The sequence below is a fragment of the Lingula anatina genome, chromosome 4 (assembly GCF_051362555.1).
Source record: "Lingula anatina isolate TDL-2025a chromosome 4, LinAna3.0, whole genome shotgun sequence".
Lineage (NCBI taxonomy): Eukaryota > Metazoa > Brachiopoda > Lingulata > Lingulida > Lingulidae > Lingula > Lingula anatina.
In genome coordinates this window covers 15,834,393-15,854,265 of record NC_141770.1, presented here as the reverse complement: position 1 = coordinate 15,854,265, position 19,873 = coordinate 15,834,393, and the positions used below count along the sequence as shown (strand labels likewise).

The 19,873-nt window shown below is 37.2% G+C and overlaps 1 protein-coding gene across 5 annotated transcripts in view; it reads left to right on the top strand.

Annotated features, from left to right (window-relative positions):
- The window catches only part of LOC106165247 (uncharacterized), a 54,376-nt gene that overhangs the window by 10,995 nt on the left and 23,508 nt on the right, over nucleotides 1-19,873 (top strand). Inside the window, exons 1-2 of one of the 5 annotated variants that reach the window (XM_087010421.1) lie at nucleotides 234-1,967; nucleotides 17,898-18,149. In XM_087010421.1, coding sequence (XP_086866547.1) covers nucleotides 1,866-1,967; nucleotides 17,898-18,149 — 354 coding nt within the window. In that variant the 5' untranslated portion in view covers nucleotides 234-1,865. Of the gene's footprint in view, nucleotides 1-233; nucleotides 1,968-17,456; nucleotides 17,705-17,897; nucleotides 18,150-19,873 lie in introns of those variants that run through there. The other 4 variants (XM_013543383.3, XM_087010422.1, XM_013543384.3 and 1 more) reach the window with 4 other exon arrangements.

The window sequence follows — 19,873 nt, the reverse complement described above, 5'->3', positions numbered from 1 at the left end:
GTGAACAAACAGCTTAAAACTCGATCACGTAATCATTCAATAAAAACAAAAACTTAATAGATGCTGGGGGAGAAGTCCAGTTGTGGACATGACAATGCCTGCCCGAGTCCGTAAAGTGTGCCGTCACCCCCCCACCCCCCACCCACCCAGCCAGTGAAGAACAATAAAGCTATCTTTCTCCATCTCGTCCAAGGCTCATTACGCTCGACATTCCGCTGACACTGACAAATCTACCGTCCGCGACAGGCAGATAACGTGAGAGGGTGAGCACGCTGAAGGGGCCCCATCTCCAGGGAAAAGTGGGCCGTCCGGGGATTGCTGTCCTCTACGCCTTGCTGCCTTCATAGGCACAAAGACTCATCATAATCACCCGCATCTACGGGGCGGAGTCGGCGTAATATAATGCCCCACCGCAAACGCCAGCAATAGGCCTAAGATATCCCTCACTGGTAATGCTTATTGCGATTTCAGTGAAATAGAAGGCACACTGATATTGGCCTGCGCAAGAGAGGAGAATGTCGTGAATTATTTCTATCTCTAAATTAAAGGTTTATTTACGACAAAGAGAAATATAGGGCCAGTGACCTTTGTTTAGCTTCTCAAATGCAGCAGTCAAAGGGTAACTTATGACAGTCAGACGGCAAGCGTCAGTAGCCCTCCAACCGCTGGCCTCGCTTCCAATGTAATTCCGGGTTAGCCAATAGAATAGGGAGCTGGAGAAACCGTGTCACGCTAGCTTGGTCTGTGCAATTTTTACGCACAGGCTGCCCGTCAAAGCGTGGAGCCTACCACTAGAAGTATAGGCCAACTGAACAGATCTGGGATATCAGCTGTGTGTTTGGTATTTTCACAGCAAGCCTGTCAACGGGGGATGCCAGAAAACGAACGTTCATATTGGGAAAGTGGCGCTCAGGTGAAATCTACAAGCTTTGTGCAGGTAAAACTAAGTTGACAGGGCTTAATTAAGGGGCAAGTGAATTCACATCTTCACCTCGCGGACGTCACGGTACGACATAGGCAAGGTCGGAAGAACGCCAGAATTAAGGGAGGACGTTAACGAAAAACTGGGTACTGAAATAGGCCCTAGGAAACACATTGCATACCGTAGTTCCTCCGCGTGAGTTGAACGCCCTATACGTACAGCAAATTGTACGAAGAACTGAATCTGTCATCATAAAACCGCAACAAAACTCTTGGGCCGTGTCGAGCGATCATCATTATTATAGTCAACCAAGACTTTCTGAGCCCATTTTTGAGTCGAGAGGATTGTCTGCTATTTTAATCATGTTGGGATTGTAGGCAGGCAAAACATAAGCCGGTGATTTGCAAAAACACTAACCGTACCAAAAGACCATTCGGTGCCGTACTGGCTGTAGGCTGCCTAGCTCAGCCACCGGCCCCACCACACAGCCAGGCTGTTCGTCTGACACAGAGAGCACCGTCATACAGCCTGAGACCATCTACTTCTCTACGGACACCCGGCCATGCTAGCGTAAACTTTTTATCATCACCTATATTAAATGGATATTCAGATTCACTGTGCGTTTGCATCACCGGACAAAATAGTTATGACTGGCAGTGGGATCATAAGCTCTACTCCCTTCGTCTACTAAAGTCGGGGAGAGAAAATACTCCATTTTATTCCACTGTAACTGGCTCTATCATAAGAATCACATAAGCATCGTTATTCGTCTCCAAGAATCCGTGCTATCGTATGGTTTAACAGTAAGCGTTTTTTGGAGAAATACGCATTCAGTTCCAAGTAAACGTAAACCACGGAACGCCATCAAGAGGGACACCCCCTCTTTCCGAGTGCCCAACACGACACAAACACAGAGGCACCGACCAGCGACGCCGCTGTTAATATGGCGCATTCAACGGCGCCCTACACGGGATACCCTTCTTATAACGGACACTGCAACACGGGGACTGGTACAGCACTTAGTTCTCCGCCAGCCGCCTCACAGGTACGATACAATTCTTATCTTCCATCTCCTTCCCTTCATTTTCCACAAACAGTGCAATTTTTCTCCGACTATCAAAAGTTAGGAAAATTTGCATCAATCTGACTATTAATTGTAGTCGAAATTTCGACCTAAATTTCTTGGAAAATTACAAGAGAAAAAATAAAAAATAAATTATTAAATAAAATTTACCCATTATTATCTCCAACAAATAGATACATGAAGCCATTGACTGTAGAATACCGTTTATTAAGAATCCACTTTAAGTATCAGAAGAAAATTAAAAAAAAAATGTTTTAATTTCTCTGGCCAAACTAAATATTTTTTAGTTAGCCATTGGCAGTATTTCCACGCTAGCATGTTAAGGTCCAGCTTTAGGGTTAGGTAACCGGTCAACAATAGGTCAACGTATTTTCTACAGTAGCCTCTGGACATTCACATCTGTGCAAGAATGTCATCATAAAGTAATTAATCTTCAAAATACTTGGCGACAACGCATTTTCTCTCTTTCTCCACCCTTTTCAGAGCTTAACGTATGTGTCTTTTTTTTATTGGGAACTGAATTTCCTTTCTGTTTAGGCAACTGATGGACGTGATTGTTCTTCAAATGTTTACGTGCAGGGATTACTTAATGGAAACATATGGTCATTTATATATAATTTAATGCAAATTTAGTCATAAACGCTAGTCGTCTATACGAGGCCCTGGCTGGTTTGTTTTTACCGACACGGATAGATAAATTTATCATTCACATGAAGACATTTAGGTGTATGGGTTTTTATTAAATAATTCAATACACACAAACATGCACACGCACACGTACATGTATGCACGCACGCACGCAAACACACACACAGAGAAAAAGATTTCGAGAGAGAGGACGACGACCATCTTTTTAACAGCCTATACAAATTATTCCTACTAGTCTTGATACCCACTTGCAAAATAACAGGAGAGAACACCCGGCTATTCAACACGCATGGCTTTTTCATAAACGGTTCTATGTATGCGTCCGCCATAACCGCCATGAAGTCGGACATGTAACATGTTAAAAAACAATGAAATCAACAACATGATATGAATGCTTCATCACTCTTCACGTGCTGCAGTGTCCAGGTGTTGACATGGCAACCGGGCCGAGTTGAATTGAAGATAAAAATCGATGTATTTTGCAGCCGACATAGAGTGGAGGAAAGGGTCACGGATCCGGAGTGGTTTAGCCGGTTTGACCCAATTGCTATAAAAATACTTTAAACTTCAAATTCTGTCCTTTGGACGATAAATCAGTTTCGTGGTCTTCCTGTATGAAAAATTCCCGCTAATATCTTCTACTGTGGTGGAAGGTAAAGGTGGGATCATGGTGCTGTCATGTTGTGCAGAGAGAGAGAGAGAGAGAGAGAGAGAGAGAGAGAAAGAGCTAGGATACATGATCTTGGATCCCAAAAGAGAGAGAGAAAGAGAGGGAGAGAGAGAGAGAGAGAGAGAGAGAGAAATAACAAAATTGTGTGCAATTCAAGTAGGTGTAAATCAGTTATTCGACTAATACGTATATTGCAACATTCAAAATGTTTTGTGTAGGCTATATTTCAAATCGGTTTAAATAAATCTACACGTTCATATTCTAATAATGTGAAAAAATTGTTGATGGCAGTCTAAATTTCTACCAAGAGAGAAAAATATCTGCAGGCTCGTAAAAAAACCCATTGTTTACCTATCTCATCAGTTTATTTCTACCAGTATTATACTGGTTGTGCACTGTAAGTATGCATGCGGAAAAGGGTTGAAAAAAATAAAAAAAGTGAGTGATACTTTTTCAATAATGTTATTTAGGTCATGGTTTGTGGTTCTGATCAGCAGAACAGTATAACACTACAGAACTAGAATTAAGGTGAGAAATTAAGATATAAGGCTCATAAAGAATCTACGAAACTATAAGAACGAAGCGTCACTACCCGTAGTAGCATGAACGAGTTATAACCCACGTATTGGTATAACTATTGTATCTGTTTACCTGTATTACAGCGCAGAAAACCTTCGCCAGCATTTTAAAATTAAAAATTAAAAACCTCTGCATATCATGTTTTTAAAGACCTGGGTCAAATAAGGATGCATTATAAAGTAGTTACAACCTGAAAAAGGTAGTAACTTCATTATGTTAACATTAAATGAATTATATTTCATTAAATTATGATGGAAGTTTTATGCAGTTAAGGTGTGTTGACATTTATCATAATTCTTTTAACGATATTGTTTTAGATATTGTTAAAACTAGTGTAATAGGATTAGCAGTTAGCAGAATTGAATATTGTTGTCAGATTTTATGTTGATGTTATATTTTACATATTCTAGTGCAGTTTTCTCAAATGACCGATCCCTGTATATCTTGGTAACTTACCCATTATTATTGGAATGAACTTTTTGTATAGATAAAAATCCAACTTAAAACTTAATTTAAACTTCGCTTAAATCATTTTGTAGCCAACCTAACATAAATCTTGCTTTAATAATTTTTGTACCCAGTAATATCGGCAACAAAACTGATATATATTTCACACTGTTTAAGATTTTGAAAAATGTTAATTTTTAGGAAAAATCGTTTATGTACTCGTAGAAGACACCATAGACCTTTCAATGATCTTTTCCAGCTTACCTTCTCAATTTTATTACACAACAAAACTCAACCTAATTACATATCGTCTCGCCAAAATGGCCGTAATAAGCTCACTTCACAGTTGGATATAGCTATGAAATTACAAAACAAGGGCTAATTCTAAAATACATATAGGAGCATATCAGAGACTGAGATATTCAACGAATTGTACCGTGTGGTCTGAAAGTTCCACAGAATTGTGTTGTTCACAAAGAAACTTTAGCAACAGTCTGTTGTATGATTTAGAGCCAAGCGCTGACCTGATATTTGGCTTGGAATGAATTATGAATTATGACCTTTGACCCGCCTTCTCTGTCTGTGAGGAAGAGAGGCAGTTCTTCCAGTGTTAGAGTCTATGATCTTTCTCCCCCACCCCTTCATAATACATTGTTGTACGATGCAGTTAACAAAACCAGCATATATATGCATTTAAACTTGTAAAGAAATTCAAATATTTTTACCGGACTAATACGAGCGATGATCCATTGTATCATTATTAAGCAAAAAAATCAAATCAAATGGCTCAGCAAGCAGGCTAAAACATGCTTGACCTTGACTAAACTAGTGACCAGAATGAGGTTTCTACACCTAATAAGGTACTGAGAAAAAAGAATTGTTAACTTTACACAACCATTGAATTATAGGACATATTGAAACCACACATCTCCACACGACACACACGCACACAAACACACGTACGCACAAACGTACGACGCTGCCTTGGGATATATTTTATAAAAAATTCCTGTGTTGAGCCTTGGACAATTTACAGCTGACTGTCAAATGTTTTCCTGGAGGAAGTTCAACCAAAGACAAATGCTGAACCAGTTTATTCGGAAGAGAACCCTACGTTTTACTCATGAGGTGAATTCATCCACATCTTAGCCAAAAGAATTAGAGCAAACTTTGTCTGGTTATGCTCGACATTTCTTTAAAAAAGTATCATTGCATATTTTAAGGGTATGGTAATAGGCAAACAGGGTAACGGCGGCTTTTGATCACACTGATAACGCTTATCGTATCACTTTACTGTTCCACCTCCGTTGCGTCAAAGCCCGCGATTTCATAAAGAACAGTTCCCTTCCTAGTTTTTTGGCAGAGTTGCCAGCAGTATAGCTATCTAAATCAGTAGACATATTGTTTATCACGTTACTATCAAAATCAATCGTGCCTTGTTACACGTAGCTAATATAAACCAACGGTGAGAATGACACGCAGTATATGGAATGAATTTTGAAGCGGAAAAAATCGAAAAAAAAAACTTTTAATTACCGGAAAAATTCTCAGTCCTTAATTTGAACACTCGAAGTCAAAGCTGTCCCGGGGCAAGCCACAAGTATCACAAGAGATTTATTTCGAAAGGCCTCAAGCCACATTATCCCAGATCTGCGACACATTCTCAGTGTAATGATATATTGAATACCTCATAAAGGATACACGTATTGAAGTTCAATCCCGTTAAAGTGAACATCTCATTTCCAGCCAAAGCATTACGTCAGTTTGAACAATTTTGTTAAGGTCGGTCTCGCCACGCGTTGATAAAAACGAAGACTATCTTACATATGCTTTGGCGAGCTTTTAACCAAATAAGCTACTAGTACATTAACCAAACATTAACGCAATTTATCCCGCAAAAATTGGAGCAATTATAGCAAGCTTATGTTTGGGAAAATAGATATAAATCGGTAAGACACAATGATTCTCACATCATTACCGCCACTAGATGCTCCAAACGTGGCGCCAGAGGAGACATTTCAGTGTTCGTTAGAGCTGCCTGATGTCCCTGGTGTTTTTAGCGTGACAAGGAGCAAGTCTCCAGCGCCGTGGACATGGCTGCGGTGACATCAGCCGGATTTATAAAGCGGATCTGTGCTGGTTGAAGACCAGTTAAATGTCATGAGATCACAAAGGCTTCGGTGAACATGGCACGCTGTGATACACGTTTTTATTAAAAGTTGGTTGTAGTAAGATTATTTTAGCTAACTTAATTTTTTGTGAAGACTATGCACTCGAGTCTAGTAAATAAACATGGTTTTTTCTAGGTCAAAACTAAACCAGTTTTAGGCTAGTCCAGGACTGAAACCAGTTTTATGCCAGACCAGAACTAAAGCAGTTTTAAGTTATGTTTGGACTAAACCAGTTTTAAGCTAGACCAGAACTAAAGCAGTTTTAAGTTATGTTTGGACTAAACCAGTTTTAAGCCAGACCAGAACTAAAGCAGTTTTAAGTTATGTTTGGACTAAACCAGTTTTAAGCTAGACCAGGACATGGACCAGCTTTAAGCCAGTCAGGACTTAACCACTTAAACTAGACCAGGACTTAACCAGCTTTCAGCTAGGCCAGGACTAAACCAATTATTGAATGAATCCAATCTAAATACTCTGTGTGGGAATGAGTAAGATTCTCGTAAACAGCTAGTTAGTTAGTTAGTTAATTTTATTCCACATTTATTCCACATTACACGGGCAAAGCATTATTATATACGGGTTTTACTAGTGGCCTAAATAAGGCGGATATTTTCTGTAGCAGTCTTATGGTGGCCCTGAGCTAGGTGCACTGGACTTTACACCTACCCGGGCCAGGACCTATCTGACTAAGTGACGCGTGAACAGGGCCGACCACGACCTCTTCACTGCAGGGTACAATGGGAAATTTGTTGATTGAACCTTACTACGCTTCTAATCACTCACGTAATGCCAAACGTCGTGAAGCTGACAACTGTAGTAATGGATTTCACGGCATTACCCTTCCTGCTATCTGAATCAGGTTAAGTGGACCTTCTGGCAATAGGAGAAGAGACGTGTGTGTGTGTAGGTGATCATTCAGGTTGATATGATAGTGGCGGCGGGGGGGGAGGGGGGGTGAAAACGCGCTTGATTTGTTATGAAAATGTAGAAGATTGCCTGTGCGTAGACTAGACTGCACAGGGAAATATGTCATCATACTGACTTAACAGTTTTCTGAGTGCAGAGAATTGTAGAGATAGTGAAGGGGTAATTAACAAGGGGGATTCTACAACTGTCAGTATTGAAATATACTGAACATTCTTCATCATTATCATTATCTGTCTTACCAAAATTTTTCTTCAAATACCCCTGCCAACGTCCCTCCATCTAAGACCACATTGTACCATCTGTACCAACCTCTTCTAACCTCTGTCTCTGTTCTTCTTCTTCTGAAAAAAATAATGAAATTGAAATTCGTGATGCATTGATACCGTAGTCCTCATCACCATGATTCTATTTCTCGCCAGATTTGGCCGGCACTGTGACATTAATGGATGAGCAGCTCTTAAGTGCTCTCACCGTTTTGACGCACCTTGTCTTCAGTGGTGAAGAATATAAAATAATAAAATGAACAGGCGAATAACTGATAAATAAATAAATTAATTAATTAATAAATTAATAAATTAAATAAATAAATCACAGTCACAATTATGTCTTAATATGCATTAAGTGTAGTGGCTATGTACATAATGCTTTTGGTGTTGTGTTAGAATATCAGTTTTTAATCCTAAGAGTGTAAAAATGTCTGGAATGGAAGAGAAACTTTCTCTTTCTCTCCGCAGTTCACGAGAGTAAGATTCTCTTTGCAGTGGATGTGAGAAAGAAAGGCTGCTACCTTCACCAGGCAAATAGACAGACAGCGAACTCTCACTTTACACAATGAACCATCTAGCTTTTCCTCATTCACAAAGTGCATTCGTTTTAAGAGCATGATGCCTTGCTATCAATCTACATTATCGGGGAAACTTTCACTAACCACGGCTCACCTAATATTATCAATCCTACCAAATTATTGTCTAAAAGATCGATCGGTGGATGGCGTTTCTCCGCATGGCACGCACGCTAGGGGAGAGACGACTCCTCTGGTCGACATACTTATTCTGTCCCCGCCTCATCCAGGAAGGATAAAAGGCACAAATTAACTAACATTTTTTTCTTCCTTATCTCAATTGGGTTAAGTGTATAATTGGCCTATCATCTCCTGTGTCGAGGTAATCGCAGGGAGAAATTAGACCGGGTAAAATTGGACACTTGACGCGAAGTCAAACGATTTCGATACTGGCAGCAAAATTGCCGAGCACCTGCCGCGTCGCCTTAACTTGAATAATGACTTAAATATTGCTTTCAAAGCTTTAAGGCACTGTCCTCTTTCATTGGTATTTAGGGACATCTGGACTTAAACAACAGTGATAATCTGAGGTCAGAACGCCATACATAATATACCCCATTCCGTTCCTTTTCCTTTAATATTTTATGAGATGGTACCTTCAACCTCTGCCTGAGATAATTTTTAAAATAATTTGATGCAGAGTTTCCAATTTTTTATTTTTCTTTAAAGGAGCATCTAATGTTAAATTTGAATACAATGATAGGGTTCATATGTCAACATTATTATTATTCATGTGTAAGTGCAGATATTGTAAGGAGTATGCTCTATAAAAACGTAAAACATTGAAATGTGGCAAAACTTTTGTTAAATCGGAAAAAATCTCCTCTAACCAGAGATATTAGACTTTAAATCATTCTGTTTAATTCACATGAACTCTTTTTTAAAGAAAAGGATTTATAATATTAATAATAATTCATGTCAGCTTGTAAAGTTACATGTTAACAGTGTTGTCTGTCTATGCTACATTCAATTCTACTGCTTGTTACATAGTATAAGAAAGAAAAAAGTAACATATAAATAAATAATCTGATAAGATGAAAACTTGGCTATCAGCATATACAAGTTAAGGGGCGTGATGGACGCTTTTTGCTAATTTTATAAATGATGTGTTTTTCAATATTTGCAATCATTCACATATATAATGCTATGAGTTTTTAGTATTTTATAAAATATACTTATAACTATTATTTACTAGTTTGATATTAGGACTACGATTTACTAGTTTGGTTTTAAGACCCTCAAGTAAAAATACACGAAATACAATTTCATTAAAAATAACTTCTTGTAATACATAAGAAAAAAAACATGATCGAATGTAGTTATATAACCGTTTTATTGATTTCTTAATGATCTTCTCAGAATTATTTTAGCACTATAAATCTGTCAAAATGTAAGGATTTGACTAAAATTTTAAAAAAATACTCGATAATTAATTCTTATTCATCCTTTATTCTTGAGACGAGATGATTAGCACAGAAAGAGGAAAAAATCATCCAACTTAATTTAAAGCGCCTACCAACCAATGGCTAAAACTGTGTTGATAATATATCATTGTCAATAAACAGTGATTCCAAAACTTATTTATGCAGACTCGTTAAGCTTATCTTTTAAAAGTGTCAAGCCATTAAAATATATATATATATTTTTTTTTAAACTACAGATTAAAAAAGATCGAGTTGACTTTGACACATATCAACAACAATAACACAATCTCTGCAATGCACCATCTTTTAGTATGCATCACACTATTGCCAGAGAAATGCCCATAATAAGCCCAAAATGATCAGATTGGCTTCAATGTTTCAAATAGTGTAGAAGACTGAGCAGACGTTTGTATAACCTTAGTAACCTTGTGAGCGGTTGTTATTACACCCGCCATGCATCAAACCTGACTTCACATAAAGGAGGGTAGGACAAAGAATTCGCAGTTTTTATATTGAAAAGAACCCAAGAAACTACGTCTCCTTGCACAGACCTTGAATGTAAATGGCGAATTCGTGAAAAGGAATTCGATAATTATTTCGATGCTTTTCTCAGAGCCAACGTCACTTTATATTTAGTCATATCCCTACTACTGTATCCAAACGATTTTGTCAAACAGTTCTTCTAAATGTGGTTCGTTCCGAACGAAATTTATGGGTCGCTCTCGTCAGTATGATTTCCATGTGTGACTTAAAATTTCAATGCATTTTTTCTTACAGGTGTTGTTTAAATGTTTTAAAAATTAATATCCTGGGGATTATCAGTCGCAAAATAAAAAAACTCGATAAATAAAACCCTTAACACTTTCCACTGATGATGATGATGATGATGATGATGATGCCTCCGTTATTGTCCAGTATATTTTAACAAACTGCCATTGATCTATATTTCACTATGCTAACAAACAGGCTAGGAAGACTCGCCCCCTTTAGTCATCTGTGTATATATTCCATGCTCCCTTTTTTTCGGATCACTACGCCAGATGCAACTGTGGGGCAGCCTCGTCAGAGGTTACACAATACGGAAGACGATATTCCGAATTTAAAACGGTTTGATTACAGTTATCTGAGAATGATTTTAAGTTAATAACTACAGTGGTGACTGTGTACCAAATGATGAAGTTCAATATGGGGGGGGGGGGGGGAGAGAGAGAGAGAGAATGGGCTATGACTTGCAGAAAAGTAAACGTCAGAAAAATGAAATAATGAAAACGAAGCGATGGCGTGATGCCTATAACAGCACTGAAATCGATGAACTGATTTATCTGTAGAATTTCTTCCCAATGTCTAAACGTGATAACACATGCGTCCTGCCATTATGTGATTCGAGGAGAACACTTAATCGAGGTTTGCTGGTGGAGACTGTAAAAAAAGTCCAAGCTATGAAACACAAACAAAAAAGATTAATTCAGATTGAAAGTTATAAAGGAAAGTATCAAAATATTAAATATATTGTGTGCAGACTAGATCTTGAGATATGCTGTCAGAAACAATATCGATCTGCTATAATCACTCGATGTTTTCAATGGGGCACAATCATCAATCTTTCAGACACATAATTTTGGAATAATTTTTATATAGCATTTGTGGTGCTTTCGCTGTATAGAATAGAACTACAGGGTAGCCTGCTTTATGTAGGGTGGCCTGCTTTTTCAATTTTGTTGTTAACACTCAATCAATACTAATATTCCAATTTTAAGAATTTATGACTTAATTAATACAGTAACTTTGAAATTCGCAATTTACCCCATTGAAAAGATCGAGTCATTTTTGTAATTTGCTATAGCGATATATTAAGCCGTGATACCCAGACTTACGTAATATGTATCCATACTCCTTCATGTAGGGCCTACCTGTTATTTAACACCAGAGACCCCTGCGTATATTACAAAATAATCAAATTTGACTGTGTCACTTTTTATTCATGTTAGGTTTGCTACTTTTATTTTTCATGCAGTTAATGTTGTTTTTATAGAGATAGATCTATTTTGATACTGTTTGAATTTATATGGTGTAATGTTACATATTAAAACCCTATCACTAAGTAGAAGACTGTTGTTCTCGCTTTCTAATACGCTTCAGACTGCCTGAAAACTTTGCCAGTAGCAGCAACGTGACACTGAATCTAATCTCCCCTATCTCCCCGGCACTGGCCTATGGTCAGTATTATGGTCAGTAGTGGCTTGCTGGCCGGGTATGATCTACCAGGACGTTTGTGATTTACAGCCAGATAGAGATAAAGTAGCAATCCAGGCTATAAATATGTACTTCTGCAAACGAACTCTCTCAGCTACAGTAGTTCTACATAGCATAAACGTTTTGAGCCGCAGTATTAGTTAGTGAGATAAATGGTCTTGCTACATGTATCGCCACCGAGGAGTCCGTATATTATGCTTTAATAATGCAATCTGTGCTTTTTTATGTTGAAATCTCTCTCTCTCTCTCTCTCTCTCTCTCTCTCTCTCACACACACACACACACACACACACACACACGTAGTTTCCATATGCTGTTTAGTACAAGGCTTAAGTACAATATTAATTGCTGGTTACTACACTGTATCTCGAATTACAATATCCCGTTTTTTTCGATGTGTTTGAAATTATTTGAATATCTACCACCAAACTAAAGTTCAACATAGAACTAAAAATTGACCAGTGTCTGTTTTAGTCCAAGTAGGACTTTAGGTCTCGGAGCGAGATTGTGGTCAAAGCCAAATTGAGGTAGACTGTCCAATCACCTGCCTTGACCTGGGTCACCAGGATTTGGCCCCTGTTAAAAGATTTCTCGCTCCAGGCTCGTGAACAGTGTGAAAGGTGTGAAATATTGGCGCGTTGAGAAGGTTGTTTGAGGTCCTGGGTTCTTACTTAAAAACGTTTCTGATTGGTCATAAAAGCGTTAACAATTGTTATTTTTTTTACTCTGAATTTTAAGTGATTGTCCGGGAGTTTTTTCTCTTTTCATTATGGACATAAAGATAGTGTGTTTTGCGGCACAATTTTGTAATACAATAAATACAATGATTTATTGAAGTTGATAGATAATGTTTCATTTTGTGAATTATGGTTGGTATAAAAAGGTGTGAATGACGATTAATTTTTTTAATATTGTCATAACACGCGGGTAATTATCAATATATCATTTCATCTAAGCTCCACCGTGAGTATCTTCATCGGTGATATTTATGAGTTATTTTCTAAGAAGATATCGATTCATTTGGGGAATGTACGTCATTGAAACTACAATACCAGTTGTCAGAGTCTACCAAAGATTTGTCTAGCACATATTGCAGCAAGTACCAAAACTTATTGTTCAGCATTTGCCCCCCCCCCCCCCCCCCCCCCGATTGAAAGACACGTCATTTTTTATGTCATAACCTTCTTTAGTTATTTTGCCAGTTTTTGAAGTAAACTATAAGTGTTTTCAAAATATCACTTTTCCACAACAAGAAATCTCTGTTTTCCATGTTGTGTATGCCTTCACCTACAACTATTTAACTGTCATTACCCCTAAATACTTTTCATTTCGAAATAAAAATAATACAAGGAACTCAACGTTTTACAACTGCGTTGAGATATAATAATGAGACTGACAGAAGCATATGGTTTTTCTAGCGGCAAGTATGTCATAAAATCCCACCAGCGTGGGACATGGGCCCGACATGAATATTGGTACCAGATTTTCTTACATTATTATTTAAAGAGAGGTGTTTGAAAAGTTCACGTGTGTTGTCCAGTCTTTGTTTATGCACAGCTGACCCATGATAGCCGGCAATATTTTAGTTCTTGTTAAACAAAATAGACCTTCTGGTGGCTTTAAAATACGACATCTGTATTCTATTTGTTGGAGCCATATGTTGGCACAGTCACCCATTTCTGTCTGGAATACAGTGCAAAGAAAAAAGATACATAAACAATTGTTTGAATGACAGTCGCTAGATGTACTTTAGTGCTTTATGCAAACTTTTCATACCAAATTTTGTTTGTCTCGGATCGGTACCGTAGACGAATCAATGGAAAATATCAACACATTTCAAAACAATGACTTTAATACAAACCATTGAACTCGGCAACGACGGACTTTTTGTTGCCTAAGATTAAACCGATAAAACGTCGCGTAGTAAGTATTAGTATAGATGAACTTTATGTTGAAGTTTTATGTCTGCCCTTTTTTAATTGGAAAAGACGTTGCATACTGTTAGCGTTTCTCAAATCACCACATAAGTGCAATGTTTAACATTTTCTAGTTGCAGTGTGTTCAGGAAACTTACCATGTGATTAATTATATCCATGGTAACTTAAAATATTCTTACGTTTAATTTTGATGCACCTGAAACAATAGTTACTTACTAGACTAAACAGAATCATGATGCCTTCAAATTTATTAAAACACAACTTGTTGAAGATATTCAAAGAAAGGAGCGTGATGCATCAAAAGCTGAAACCAACGCACATGGTATCTAATAAAAGCAGACGTACCTTGCAGACAGTTAATGGTGTCATTAACATCCTTATTGCCAAATTTGTGATTTGTTTGGGAGTTAAGGGGTCAGGGTCACTGATGTGAACTGTTACGCTTAGTGGTCTGATGTGAAAATGAAAAGACATAATTAGCTTTCACGGCTTCCATATTGATTTATGTGAAGTTCTTATTAACTTGCGTATATTCAACTTCAGCATAAAGTAGATCAGAGACAACCTTCTAATTTTTCCCGTCCATTTAGTTGTGAAAATGGTTTCAAATTGGCATAATCGGACCTTCACCTGTGACATAATATGATTGCCCAAAATTTCATAGACAAAATCAAATATAGATATACAGAATGCATACTTAAATTTGTGCCTTTTTTGTTTTTGAAAAAAAGAGGAAAATGCTACCATTTTTATGCCCATGGACAAATCAAGACAGTTGAGAATAAACTGGGTTTAGAAAACAATATGACAGACAAAATTACATGTAAACATTATAAATTTTTGTTGGGACCCTCAACAAGAATTTAAATTTAGACTGAAATTCCTCGGTAATCACTTAATCGTCTGAAAATGCAGACATATTATCAGAGACTGACATGACGAAGCATATTTAGGCCTCTTGTTAAAAAAGATGAACGAATTGAGAGACTGTAAAGAATACAGTTGACATCTGTCTGAGACGATGACGTCATAGCAGGCAAGCGTGTCCTTGCCGACAGCGGTAAGAGTCTGATATGTGTTAAAATGGCGAGAGGGATGGCATTCGTATACCAAGTACAAATATAATTTCTTTTTTGTTATCAACGTTTATGTGTAATTCGAATAAATTAATCATTTAGCATGTGAAACTTTTAAATGCCAAACAGAAGCAAAAATTTCCCCAAACTACAGAAATGTACGTTATTTTGCAAGTTTGATCAATTTGAAGGCAATTTAAGGGTTGGGTGAAATGCTTGATGTAGCTCCATTTAAGATATCGCCAGTTTATGAAAACCGAATATAGTACATATGAAATATCAATTTTAAGTTAACATAATGTCCAGTTTGTGATGGGGACGTTTCAAAATGATAGCATGGCTAAAATAGTAGTAAACTTCTGTCAATTAATATTTCAGTGTCAATAAAATTGTAGTTTAGTCCCCAGTTTAGCATAATGAAATATTTCTATAGTTTGGCCTGAATTCTAAAAATTTATCTTAGCTATTAGATTGGTTAGAATGTCGTGAACGACAATGTAGGAAAAATCTGTCAAAAGTCAAATAACTATTTAGTTTTTTGTGGATCTAGTATGCATGTGCCTCAGTTGATGTTTTGTAAGAATTTTTGAAACACCTATGGTAAACTTTTGAAAATTCCGAGAAATAAGGTGCATCGAAAGTGATATCTGGGAGGATATTTATATTGTTTTGAATATCTAAGAAAATACACAGTTGCTTTAAAAACTTAACATAACTGTGGCTATCCAAAGGATTGCGCAGGGGTTGCGAATTTTGAAATGCACCAATTCAGGTTCTTTCTACCATGCAAGCACTCACTGCAAGACTTTTTACAAAGTAAAAATGCAAGGAATTAAAAATCAACAACATGCTAGAACGCGTCAAAATGTCCTATACTATACAAAATAGTTTAAATCTTTTTCTAACCACCAGGCAACTTTGAAGGGACTTTGCGATCCATGACCAGCCTGTCTTTTATACTGAGAGGGATTGTGACAGTTTTGATTGCCATATCCTTGCCAATGCTTCATTTTAATATTCTTCCATTGTTGTTTCCGGCTGGGTGAAATTTAACACTTTTTTCATTACGTTCTTTTTCTCTGAATGACGTATTGCATAGAGACGAAAAGTAACCTAAAATCAACATATCATTCCCAGGTGTGTTCCATTTTGGAACTCTAAGGCTCTTTATTATTTGAAATATGACACGCATTGTATGTGACACGAATACATTTCTTTGCTGCTATTGTGCTAATTTTCGACAGTTTTGGAGTAAGTTAGAATTAAATAACAATGAGTATTTGTCTAGGAAAGTCTTTTATTCATTGTTAAAACGCATATAATTCTTTTAAAGGCAAGGGTGAGAGTCCAAGAACGTAAATATTTTTTTAATGTTGCCGATCATATTTTCACGTGATTCCATATGTTAATTTTCAGATCTATAGCATTTTGTGAAATTGGTAGGTACGGCGTTGAATTAGAATTTAAAATTAATAAGAAAACATTTATTTACACAAAATATGACTAGATAGTTTTAAGTATTGACAACGTGAGTTCCTACACTTGGATAACGTATTTGTAAAATCTGCATTTTGTGCAACTCGGCAAATTTTTTGCTCTCTTTTACTTTTAGCTCAGCCAAGTTAGCATAGGTTTTGTTTTTATAAATCAAACAGTCTTCTGATAAATACCTTCTTTTATCCTCTTTCACTATTTTAACTAAGGATCAAACCATTACACGCCATTTCAGCAAGTGAATCTATACATCGTAGGTTTTGCAGCTTTCAATGCAAACATTGTATATCATTTCCAAGCGATTATACCGCTGGAACAGTTTGTTTACCCAGTCCAGATATATTGAGATATATAAATGTGTCCAAGATACAATAGCCGACCACCCTGGCGTTCATCTGTTAGAATTAATCAAGCGCAATTATAGGCGGTAGATATACAGTCAGATTGGCCGATGGGACGGATGCAGCGTTTTGAGTTAACACCGTGTATAACAATAGATCGTTAACACCCAGACGCCCGCCCCGCTAGTACGAATTAAAATGAAACGAAACACTGGAGTGAAAAGTGGTCTTCCAGTATCTCCAGCCTACTCGATATGCCGTGATGTTGGTGGCTGTACTGGTGATCATTGCACTATGGTCAGTTTCATTGTTGTCTGGCGAAGTTTAAGAAGAAAGGAAATAGTTTCAATATTGATTTCTTTTGCTTTATTGTCTGCTTTTAATCAGATTCGTCTAATTAGAATAATTCTTTTGCCCTTGTTAAACGAATTAAAATGTTATTAGAGTGTTTGGGGTTTTAAATTTTGCGTAACAAATAATGTGTATTGGTCAGTGTACAGTATGTTGAATGGAAGTTAAACGGATTGGTTTGTTTTATCAAATAAGAAGCTTTTCGCGGTCTGTGTGTCACACATTTAAAAATCTGTCATTAAAATATACTTATTAAAATAAACAGCATAAAAAATACAACTCAAACAAAGATATATAAAACAAATATTCGCCGTCCGTTTTTTACCGTTGGTATCCGGGTCATTATTTTGAGGTCATGGCACCTCCCTTCTGATGCCTCACTCACCAGCTCCAATGTTTGTCGTGATTTATCGTTGACAGCCTCCGTTCGGAGCTGAGCAAGAGTGAGCAGTAGTTCCAACTCCTTGTTTTTCTTCTGTACGGGGCACCAGCTCGGTTCTATCTCCCAGCGGACGGGTTACTGGCTCCACAATTCCAGGGTATTCTTCTTTTTTTAGTGATTATGAAATATAGGGCATTTGTCGTCATGTTATAGGACGGCTGGTAACAGTATATCTTTACTTATGTTCGAGAGCTGGTCGGGAAAGTGTGGTTGTGGATCTTGGTTGTCCGTTGGTAATTTTTTAACTGTTGGCGTTTATTTACTGTACGTATCTCTCGCTTCTGTTGTAGCTGGTTATGCCAACGCCTATGGCAGCGGTTCCGGGGAACACGCCTCACTGCTGTGACACGGGCCGATCACTGGTCACCGACCCTCACACCGGGCAGTCGGTTTGCTCGTGCCAGTACAGCCCCACCCTCAGCCTCAGCTATGCAAGGATGCCGTCGGCGCTCTCCGAGAATATATACAGTTCATCGTATCACGGGACGCAGGGGTACCTGCCGCATATCACATCCGACCACACACCTTTGTATTCTTCTTTGGTAAGTTGCTTGCCAACATTGTAAATGCTGTACTAGAAATCAGTTGATTTTTTCCTTCATGGTAAATTGTTAAGTTTAATTTACGTGAAAGTGCAACCCTCAATTGCTTTTTTTTCTTTGAGAAGTGTTTCAATTGTTATATATATATAGTATGTTATATAATAAACTGTGTTAGAATTATATTTTTCCTGTTAGAGTTGTATTAAATTTTATACTGCAGTTTAACGCAGCTTAAAAATTCTCGAAAATAGGCATTTTGCCAAGAATCCATACCCCTCGATTATTCTCTGGAAAATTGTATTGAAATAAAACCGTGCGTGGAGTATAGTAAATTGACCGAAGAGTAGCTTTTCACTTACTACAAGCCTAGAAATATCGACTAATTAGACGAGCGTAGCGTAAAGTGGGTATTGCATTTTCATTATCTCGCGCGCGCCGCTCTTTTTCTTTAATTAAATTGATCTTATAGTAATAATGGATCACAACCAATCTGGCGCTCTGTGTTGCTCGTAGCGTCTTCTCCCGAGGACTTATCATTTATTCACTACAAAATTTCTCCTCCCGAGACAAGCTAGACAATTTCACTTTCATCAAAAGCAACGTGCCTTGACGCCTGAGCGTGACGGACTACACAACACCGGCCACTGAATTAACTGAGGAATATTTTGAGTCACGACCCAGGGGAGAAGACAAGTTATCTTCTACCCCCAGAATACAGTATCATAGCGTAGAACTCGATCCCCATTACTTTAGGTTAAAAGTACTTTTTGTGCTGAATTAATTACCCGCAGTTTTAGTCTTAGTTTTTTTGTTGTTTTTGCTTATATTATAGAATTGCAATTTCAATATTTACAAAAAAATAAGAATAATAATAAATAACGGAATGAATGGTAAAAAATAAATTAATAAATAAATATCACTGGACAGTAATTGATAAAATAAATGGATCTCTTTATGTCATTTGTTTGAGTTTTGGCTGATAAAACTTCATTTTACGTAGCTTTTCTTAGAAATTGGTGAAATAAAAATACATCAGATTTATACACAAGGCATGTATATAGACTTAGTCTCCGGAGCAAGTGGCAGCAAGGTCTGTATGGTTTTAGTGGGCGGTTAGATAGTAAAACTTACAACGAGCCCCAGATCACAGCTTCATTGACCAGTTGTTGTTATTTAAGAATTGATGCCGCAGCTGGATGAATAATAGAACAGTTGCTAATTGAAAAGATACCTTTGACCTGGGAGTAGGCTGGGTTAGATAACAGTGAGCCTATAAATTAAAAAATCACCTTTTGCAAATGAACTAATTATTGTCCGCGAACGCAGGGTTTCTCGTCAGACATGCAAATCTGAAGCCAACCGATCAACCGCCAGTTATGAAGGCATTATTGGGTTTCATTCTGTGGTGAATTAGAACAGAAAAACTAGAAAATTATCCCAAGAGTACAATAATTATATTATATCCCGAAAGCTTTCTTAACACACTTACAAAAGTAATAATAATAATAATAATAATAACAATAATAATAATTATTATTATTATGAAATAAATAAAAAAGGACAACTTATTTAATGTTATATAAGTCTGGTTGTTAGTATGAATAATCTCTTATCAAGACATTAAAAAAAGGAAAAAGTGGGCTATTTTCCGTGGACCGCTGTAAAAAGTGGCATTTAAAGAAATATTATGCTTGGTTTCGTTAGTCGTTTTAATATGCGGGCAT